Below are 10144 nucleotides of genomic sequence, written 5' to 3'. Positions count from 1 at the left end.
GCAGATTATTAGCAAAAAGGTTCAATATAATTAGTAACAACAAGCTTTCCTGGTGCATTTTTAAACAATTAGTTTAAGCAGTTCACACCTGCCTCACTGTCACATACGTAAGAGCTTGCTTTCTGAGTGCAGGTCTATTTCCTCGGAAGATCTCCTGGTCAAATGTATTACAGCCAATAGGAACAAGAACAAAATAGATGTTCTGATCCCTTTCCTTTCTATTCAGCTTCCATCAAAAAGATACCGGGCTTCCCTGGTGGCGCAGTGGTTGAGACTCTGCCTGCCGATGCAGGGGACACGGGTTCGTGTCCCGGCCCGGGAAGATCCCACATGCCGCGGAGCGGCTGGGCCCGTGAGCCATGGCCGCTGAACCTGCGCGTCCGGAGCCTGTGCTCCGCAACGGGAGAGGCCACAGCAGTGAGAGGCCCACGTAAAAAAAAACAAAACAAAAAAAACTGAAGTTATTTGGGCAATTCTTGCCCTAAAGTATGGGTAGAGTTGTGTTAGATACAAAGTGAGACAACAGGAAACATTTTTTAATGAACAACAAGCTTTCACAGAGGCTGTCTATATCACATTGTTATTACAACATAGATGAGCTGAAACTTCTTTTGTACAGATTTAGAGTAAAGAAGACCCTAAAGAGACATCAAGCATATAGAGGTAGTTGAATAGCAATATGGGAAGGAAAAAAAAGCATTATCTTAATTCCCCTTTCAGCTCATTACAGTGCAAGAGTAAAATGGCTGCTTAACAAACAACTGGAATTACAAACACAAAGACACATTTGCCACTGTTTAAATGGCTTGCTGGATATTTTAATCCTGGCATTACTGAGAGCTGCATAAAATGACGGAACTAGTTTATCTAATAAGCTTACGATGCCACATCGAACTATTTGCTCTCCTTTGATTTTGTTGTTGTTTATTATTTTTGCTTTGACTATAGATAAATGTCAAGCAAGTTTTAAAATGATGCATAAGCTACAGTGTTGCTTTGTAAACTTTAAATGGCTAACACAGTCACGAAGCAAAAGCTTGAAAATGACACCAGGAACAGAGATTACAGGCACTTCTCTCTCAAGGTTAATTTAGCTCATTTGAAAATACCCATTTGTAAAGGAAAATGTCTTCATTTCACCTCTGGATGTGCATAATCCAGATTATTAAATAGTCGGACAGTGGGAGCTATCATTCTAAGAGGAACCAAACGTGTACATTTTACTTGGCTCCTTTTCCTTCTTTCTGCACTCAGGAAAGGCCACAAGTTGCAGCCCATGCAGCTGGCTGCTTCTCAGAACTGTCTTCTATCAAATCAAAACCTCATTCCTCAAGCCCAAGAATGGGCTGAAAAATCCGTCCTTTCCCCTTATTTGGGCTGCCTTCTATTTGCATCTCGATTACATATCTCTGCTATGATTCTGCCTTAGGAAACAGAAATGGATGCAAAGTCAACATGTTGGGAACTCAAGGAATGAGTCCCTGAATAAAACTCCCATCTTGGAAATGGAGTTGGTGAGGGGAAACACAGGCCCCAGCGGGTTCCAGTCCATCAACAGTATGCGATCTATTGACAGTAAGAGACTTCTGAGTGCTGTGAACCAGCCTCAGAGCTCCACTGCTCCAACAGCCAGCCACAGGGGACTATCTGAGCCCAGTCCGGCTCCACAGGCAGAACTGGAAGGGCCACATGTGCAGTGATTCCATGAGTCCCAGCATGCTGCAGCAGCAAGGGGCTAGAAGCAGTCGGCCTTCAGAAAAGGCAAACTGTTGACACAGTCAATTCTCTACCCCACTGAGTAAGGAGCAAGCACTCTTTTCTCCAAGTTGTCTACAGAAAATTAGTTTTATCATTTTTCATTTTCTACATTTTGCTGGTTATTAGCTAGCAGCAATAGTACAGTACGAAGCAGAAAGGCGTAATGTCTGCTTGGTACCTAATATATATACACACATGTACATATATACACAAACACACTCATATATATATATATATATATATATACACACACACACACACACACACACATCTATATACATACACACATACACCTATATATACACACACACACACACACACATCTATATACATACACACATACACCTATATATACACACACACACACACACACACACACACACACAGAAAATAACCTACTAGGAAAAGACTAGGTAAATCACAATAAACAGGAAAATTAGCTGAATAAATGGCACTAACTACCAAGGGGGAAGTCTTATCCTTCTGGCCTAGATTTAACTTTATGTTTTTCCTGTGTATACTCTTTATTCCCAAGCTTTGCAGCAAAATCAATTTACAAGCAGTGAAATAGTCATGTCCAATTGATTACCCCATTCAAGTACATATCAAAGAAAGCCAAGGCTTAGCCTTGCACTTTGCCTCCCACCACTACTGAAACAAAAGCTTGCTGTAAAACATGTGAAACAGTCCAAATGTGTATCCAGGCTACTGAGAGAAAAGTGCAATTCTGCCTAGCCAAGCTACATTTGCTGGAGTTAGGTCCTCTCTTATCAACGTGAAATATTCTATGATGTGGAATTTTATACATTTTGGAGAGCAGGAAGTGATGAGATGGTTATTCTAATGGAGCTAGAACTTTAGGCTTTCGTTATATCAGAAATTCTAGACCTCCAAACAACACTAATTTTTAGCCCTCTTGAAAGAGGAAAAATTTGCTGGTATGGGATTCTCCCTTACCTCTGACCCTAATTTGTCTTCCAGTCTTTTCATTTTCCCAAACAGACTTGGCCCCCAAAGGCATTACATGTAAATATTTCATCAAGTTATGGTCTGAAAATCAGAGGTGTGGATTCCCCCAACCAAGGTTAAAGGAATTGGAAATGGGTATTGTGTGTAAAGGCAGGGTTTTACGCCAATGTAGTCCCCTGATGATATTCTGTAACTATGAATAATCTAATCATAGCTACTACTTGTTGAATGACTCCTATGTGCTAGGCACTATGCTAAGTGATGTATATATATTATCTCATGTGATGTTATAAGAACCCTACGTGCAGTATTTATCCCCACCACTTGCTAGTTGACAAACTGGTGCTCAGAAAAAGTGAAATCACAAAAGTAACACATCTAGCAATCCAAGACACTTATGACCCTTTTCTTTCTTGCATTTACACTAGACAGTAGGAAATTACTGTCCTAGGACTGCGTTATGACCACATGGTTGGGCACCAGGTGGGAGAGGGAGCCTTTCATCTCCTCCTACCTGAGCCTTGCAGAGTTTGCTTAGGCAGTAACCACGCCTATGCTTCCATTCTTCACCAGCCCAGTTTGGGCTCCAAACATCAAACCTGGTAACATAATGTTCTGACAACACGGTGTTCATTAAGAAAGTGCAGAAAAGGTTATTTGGTTTCTGCTTACATGAATCTCTTTTTTGTTGCCTGGATCATCTCATTCTCCCTTTTCTGTTTCTGGCCACAGGTGGTGATGGAAGAAGTCAGACTGATTACTTGAGGCATTAACCTCTAGCGGGAACAGAGTGGATGGGCTGTGTGTGAGTCTCGCACTGCAGCTGTCCAGAGTCACATGGGGGGAGGATAATTTGCATGAAGGTAGGAACAACACGATTCACTTCTTCGCTGTCCTAATCTTTTCACTCTGTCATTATAACACTCCTGTTTTCAGGTTGTCCTGGCACTAAAGAAATCAAACTGGCACTAAGCAAGCTAAACAAGACCTCACTCTTACCCCCTTTACCACTATTCTTCCCCTGTATTGAAATCTTTGGCCCATCTCAGTGAGGAGGAAAGACCGTGTTTAGGTAAAATCATGGATTAATGGCTTCCTTTGAAAAGATTTAAAAGCCAAAAAGATAGTTTGAGGGTTTCTTAAAGGGTTCTACCCTCTTTCCTGGCTTCTTTACACTTTTAATAATGAACCGTCCTTCATCAAGTGTTTGCACACACGCTAGCCAGGCCCTGATCCTCAGAACCCTGAGAAGAGGTGACGTATGGAGGCTAGCTGGGCACGGCTGTGACACGCCAGACTGAAAACCTCTGAAGGGTTAAATATTATCCTGCCTGAAAGTCCCATTACTAACTGCCCTGGGGAGAAATTAAGATGTAATTAGATTGCTGAAATAAATGCCTATAAGAGATTGTAATAGAAGACACTCCTCTAATTCCTCTCTTGATTCCAGGAAAATAATTCCTTCATCCTGGCTCTGTATGACACATAGAAAATGGATTACTTTTATTGTACCCTGGCTTATTCCACAACCTATGCCAAATCCCTTAAGTCTTTTATATTGTTGGATTCAAACTGAAAGCAGAATAGAATCTGTAAGGACAGATGATCTTGGCATGATTCTGAACTTCCTTTAAGCATCCAATGGGATAGATACAAAGATGGTTCAAGAACTGGGATCAAATGTAGCAAAAACCGTTAAAGCAGAAATTGCACATTTCTGGTATTGTTACTTCCCCCTAGGTACATGGTAAACCACATCAATAAATAAAGCAGTAGTTTTCAGTGATGCCCACTTGAATCGTTACAAACATACATGTAGCAAAGAAGGATACGGTAGCGCAGAAAATAAATTATTAACACAGAAGAAAGTATGAACACTATTTTACACGATGCTATATAAAGTATGAACCATTTGGAATGACACCTCAAAAGTCAGTGAAATAACGCAGCAACATGATTAGTAACTGGGCATCACATTTCAACCACACAGTCATTCGTCTATGAAAGACAGAAAATTAACGCAAGATCACTTTAAACTTTGAGAAAATTTTTTTTCTTCTGGGCTCGTAGACACAACCTCTGCTGTGCATGTAGCTGTGCAGCATGTCAAGAAGCATCTTAAGAAAGAAAGTTTCAAACAGGTCACATTCTTTTGGTCTTTCCACTTAATTTCCTTCTGATCAATAGCAGGCTAATGCCTCTGTTTGATACTCCCTTCTAAGATGTTATTGCGATTAGGTATATTTACAAGATGACTCCCCCACGGTGGGGAGGGGAGCATGGGAGCTCCTTCTCAGCAATCCACTCACTAGTTTTGGTTTCGGGATATAAAGGCCAGGACTCGCCGAATACCGTTCAGTCTATCCTTTAGGGACCTCATGGCTAGGAACGGGAGCTGAGCTCGGCTTTCCAACGGAAGAACCGCTAATGTCCACCAGCACCAGGCCGGGCCATTGGGGTTGATCTGCAAGAGAAATGCAATGGGTTCGTCTTATTCCTGTGCAAGTGATCCTAGCCTGTAGGCTTCCAAAGTTGCCAGGAAACATCCCAGGTGGAAAACTGCTTCCGTGTGTGGCAGGGACTGCTAATTACCCCCCATCTCTATTTCCCTTTATCTTAGCTGGGCATACAGCCACCCAGGGGGTGGGGGTGGGAAGGCTACGTTTCTCAGCCTCCCTTGCAGCTAGGTGAGGCCATAAGACGAAGTCCTGGCTAAGGAGATGTAAAAGGCAGTGATAAGTGGAACTTCTAGGCCATGCTCTGGGAAAGGGGCATGCACCCTCACTTTCCTCTTTCTCTCCCCTTCCCCTAGCTAGAACACAGACATGCTGATGATCAGCCTTCTTCAATCAGGAGGATGAGGGCAACACTCAAAGGGCTTTGTCAGGAAGGAGCCTGGGTCCGAGTGATCTCACGGAACAGGGATGCCCCAGCCCTCCATCTCTATGACTTACACTCTCTATCTAGTTTAAGCTACAGTTATTTTGGGTAGTGGTTAAAGCAAACACATCAATTTCCTAACAAATACACCACACCTTCTAGCCAGTGTGATTTTACAAGCTGAACTGTCTACTACCGTCGGCCCTCCATATCTGTGGATTCAACCAACTATGGATCAAAACTGGTTGGTTGAATCTGTAGATGTGAAGCCTGTAGACGCAGAGGGCTGACTGTACTCATAGCACTACATAATTTTACAGAAGGGATTTTGGTATCCATGGGGCCTCCTAGAAACAAACCCCCATGGATACTGAGAGACAGCTACTCAGCCTCTTCCACCTCTTAGATTCTGTTTAGGCCCTCTGGCCTGAGGCGTAGAGCATATGGGTCTGCAGTTCTCATGACCCCTTAGGCTTTTGCATGTCTCTTACCTCCATTTCCCTGTTTCTGGCTGAAGGCAACAGAGTCCACATATGCCAGCTCACTAAACGGGGCCACGGCTAGCTTCTCCCCTAAAACCAGAGCCTATGATTCACAGCCCCAAAGCACAGCAATCCCACTTCGCAAAAATCCCAATTGGAAAACACAGTCACATAGAAATATATTCCATCCCAGGTTTCCTCTAATAAAGAGCTTCCCTATCCTACAGTGATCCTGCACCAAAATTGTTTGTCAGCAGCGTCCCAGGTACACATTGCAGACACTGGTGACTTAATTTCCTGCTAAGCCCCAAATGAGCTTTCTGCCCACACCCTTCAGAAGGTTGGCTTTAGGACTGCAGAGAACCACATTCTACACGCGGGATTGTTTGCTTCCAAACTGGTCACCTGATTCTCCCACAACCTTCACTGCCTCTTTGCTTCTCTGTGCCTCTAGCTCCATTTGGATTCTTTTTGTCCCTCACTGCAGTCTGTAACGTGTTATCCCTCCTATGATGAGCTCTGAACGTTAGATCGCCATATCCTGAACTGTATTTCCCAGGATCATTAACAAAGATGTTTAAGCTGATGTGAATACACGTGGTGGTTCCTAAGAAACCTCTTGCGGAGGCTTAGAACATTCTTATTGACGGGACCGCTGGGGCTACAGCACTGACTCCATCAAACTGGATGGGTTTTATTTTTTCTGCTGCTGCTGTTGCCAAAGCAACAGTCCTAATAAGAAGTGAAATGAAACCCAAGATTTCGGCTTTCTGTGTCACCGAGCCCTTATGAATCACACGGTGGCACCTGTGTTTTGTCCTGTGGAAGATGCTGTGACCACTGCCAATCGCTATCTTCTGCCTGACTAGGGGAGAATGCTTTCCAGAAGATGAAGGGGAACATTCAGCTTGACCATGAGGTTTCTCAGAGCTCTGCCGTAGTCCTGAGTCACAGTGGCCCAGAGCCAGGAGCTGGATCATCTGGAAGCAATGGCCTTTCTCCCTCCAACATTCACGATGCAGCGCATTAGGGAACAGACTGGTGTTTTACAGCCTCGGAACGCAAGAGGAAGAAGGGACTTTAGACACCTCCTCGTCTACCTCCCTCATTTCAGAGATGGGCGAAAAAGTCAGAAAGGGGAAAGGACTTAGCCGAGGTCACACAGCTAGAGAGGTAAGTAGGACCAGTTTTTTGGCATGGAAGTCAGAATACACGTATTCTATTTTACTATTGTGATAAAGTCAGGAATGAGTACAGGGAAAGAATCAAGGAAGTTATGGAGGCGATTATGTAGGAACCAGGTCAGAATGTGGAAAGGTGATGGTGGGAAAATATTTGACTAAGATATCTCCAGCCTTGTCCTAGAGAGAGTATTCCCCGATGTACACCAGGCAAACAAAGCTTGGTGAAACTTAACTATCTCCACTTTCCTGGAGAGCTTCAGATCTGCAGCTTGATCTCTCAAATGGACCTGTCCCTCCGGGAAATAGACTGATCCAGTAGAATCTAATGAACTCTTTTCTAGTATAACTCAGCCAAGGGTAAATTTAAGGATTGGGTCAGTTGTCTCAGGAAAACTTGTTCATCCCTGATGAGGACAATGGCAGGGGTCTGGACCTGCAGGGCTAAGCGTGGAGGGACCTGGGGGTGAAAGGTTTCTGTGATCCTGCAGTTGGAAGCCTGTAAGGCGGCTGGCCCTAGCTCCTCACTCCTTGCTCCTGCAGCAATCAGGGAGAGAGTTATGAAGCCTCCAGGAAGTGGCAGCCTTTGGTCTCAGCTCCCTAGGTACCCTTCTCTTAAGCCTGGCCTTTTGGGAATCTTGTCACCCTAACGCATCATCATGGTGGGAATCTGGACTCACAATTAAAGGTTCTTCTGTTGAAGGTGCCTGTGTTCCCATCCTCTCACTTAACTAATCTCTTAAAACCTGTCTTGGATCCAAGTTCCTACTGCTTTACTTTAGTTCCTCCAGTTCTGATTTGGGGTCCTTTTGTTCTTACCCATGATGCCTACTGCCCGGCCAAACAAGACCGATTCGGATCCATCTTCCTCTCTACGCTAAGTTTGCTGGGTGGAAACCACACAAGCATCTAATCACAAACCCTAGGCTCTCTCATCTGGTGGGGGTGACTGATTACAAAGAGACATTTTCATATACCTGGGGATCAGCATCTTTCTCTGGCATTGGACCAAAATGATTGAGTATCCGATTCTTCAGAGATGATTTGAGTGAATGAAACCATGATGACGCTTGCTCATAGACACAGTTGTGTAATCCCATGAGCTCAGCACAATCCTCTCCTTGAACCTGAAAGTATCAAAGTGGAAGTGAAGCATTCTGTACCTTCTCCCTCATGCCTAGAGCCGCTTTTGACACCTGCCTATTTGAGCATCCATCCTGTCACCCTACGGGAAGACCTGCCCTTCTTGGCTTTCTCCTGTGTAGTATGCGAAAGGCTCCTCAGCCAGAGGGTGGACTGTGTGTAAATATTGCTGAGGGTGGAGGACACAGAAAGGTTCAGCTGGGCAAATGAGCTGAAACAGCCAGACATATAGAAAACCAGTGATGCTAACTGGCCTGAGTGGAGGCGTGCTGTTAAACTAGGTCGTGCTTGTTCACGCCTCTCTCCTTTTCATTTTTTAAACATCTGCTTTCCCGCTGCTCCCCGGGAAGAGAGGGAGCAGTGTCTGTGTCTCCGTATGTAACTTTATCTTCCAAGTCAAATACATTTATTCGTTGAGCAAATGTTTATTAATCGTGTACTATGTAGTGAATGTAAATATAAACGCTTATGGGATCATTTACCTCTCCTTCTACCCGTTAGTTCAGAAAACCAAGGATTAACTGGACATGTCATCTTTCTGCCTTACGGGATGATGCATTATTGGGAAGGGCTCTTGGCCAGGCTGCACATTTAAAAACAGACACGTGCATGTGAATCTACAATTATCTCAAAAGAAAAAGGTTTAAAATATAAATAAAGCAAAAAATAAAATACATATGTATAGATCCAGCTCCGGATCTTGGCATCCCTGGCAGAGACCTAACTCCTATGCTGAATGGGCCCCAGGGTTGGCCTGGCTTGGCATCTCTTATGCATGAATATAAATCAGCAACTAAGCAGGGAAAGCCCAGACAAGGGGCGCAATCACTGCCATTCCACAATCGAACAGCAACCTGGCAGCACTCAATGTGGCAGCAGCAAATCGGTGAGAAATCCCAAGGCCCCCACCCATGCCCAGAAATCCTTTTGCGATCATCTTGGTCTGCCAAGCTACAGGGCTAGCTTGGCTTCAGGATTCGTGGCACTGGCCACCCTCACCTTTTGGTCTTCAATGTACTCGATGTCAGCTGTGTTGTAACCATCCCGCTGGCCCTGATGGAGGACCTTGAAGCGCCTCTTGCCTATGCTGTCGACCACTGAGCGGCCATCAGCAAAGAACTGAACATTTCTGATCTCTAGGATGCAGCCATATTCCGCAAACCTGTTTATGGGGAATGGACTCAAGAAAGTAAATTCTTGATGAGCTGTTTCCCTGGCCTGCGCACCTCCCCCCATTTTTATAACCCCATGCTGGGCCTTGAGGGACTTCCGCCTCCTTGCCTGTCCCAGGGTCTATAGCTGCAGTAACACCACAGGCAGTGCCTGTATGAGAAAAAATTTTAATGTGTAACTGCTGCCATTTATTGTACTGTGCTCAGTACTTTATGTGCATTATTAACTCACCAATCCTCCCAACAAACCCAACGAGGTAGGCACTATTATTGTACCCACTTTACAGATAAGGAAACTGAGTCACCGAAGGTTCAGTAACTTGCCCGAAGTCAAACTTGCTCCAAGGATGGAGCCAGAATATGAACCCAGGCAGTTTGACTCCAGGGACCACACTCCTATAAAACACGTTTTAGACTATATACCACCTGTTTAACAAAAGGTTGATCCTGGGGTTCCTTTAAACAGGCAGCCTCTCACACGGTAAACTAGGGGCCAGAGGGACCCTGATCCTTACAAATGCTCCTGGGAGGGCCCCAAAGTAAAACAAAAAACCCTTTC

The 10144-nt window shown here is 44.4% G+C and overlaps 1 protein-coding gene across 3 annotated transcripts in view; it reads right to left on the bottom strand.

Moving 5' to 3' along the window:
- Positions 1-4211: 4211 nt before the first annotated feature.
- The window catches only part of LONRF3 (LON peptidase N-terminal domain and ring finger 3), a 32316-nt gene continuing 26383 nt past the window's right edge, over positions 4212-10144 (bottom strand). For 2 of the 3 annotated variants that reach the window (XM_065900679.1, XM_065900680.1), the window contains 3 exons: positions 9413-9575; positions 8248-8397; positions 5036-5191 (listed from right to left, as the gene is read on the bottom strand). In XM_065900679.1, the coding sequence (XP_065756751.1) occupies positions 5036-5191; positions 8248-8397; positions 9413-9575 (469 nt within the window). Of the gene's footprint in view, positions 5192-8247; positions 8398-9412; positions 9576-10144 lie in introns of all 3 variants that reach the window. The other variant, XM_065900678.1, reaches the window with a different exon arrangement.

The sequence above is a fragment of the Phocoena phocoena genome, chromosome X, assembly GCF_963924675.1.
Source record: "Phocoena phocoena chromosome X, mPhoPho1.1, whole genome shotgun sequence".
NCBI lineage: Eukaryota > Metazoa > Chordata > Mammalia > Artiodactyla > Phocoenidae > Phocoena > Phocoena phocoena.
The sequence above is the reverse complement of the archived record's forward strand: the minus strand, read 5'-3'. Positions and strand labels throughout refer to the sequence as shown.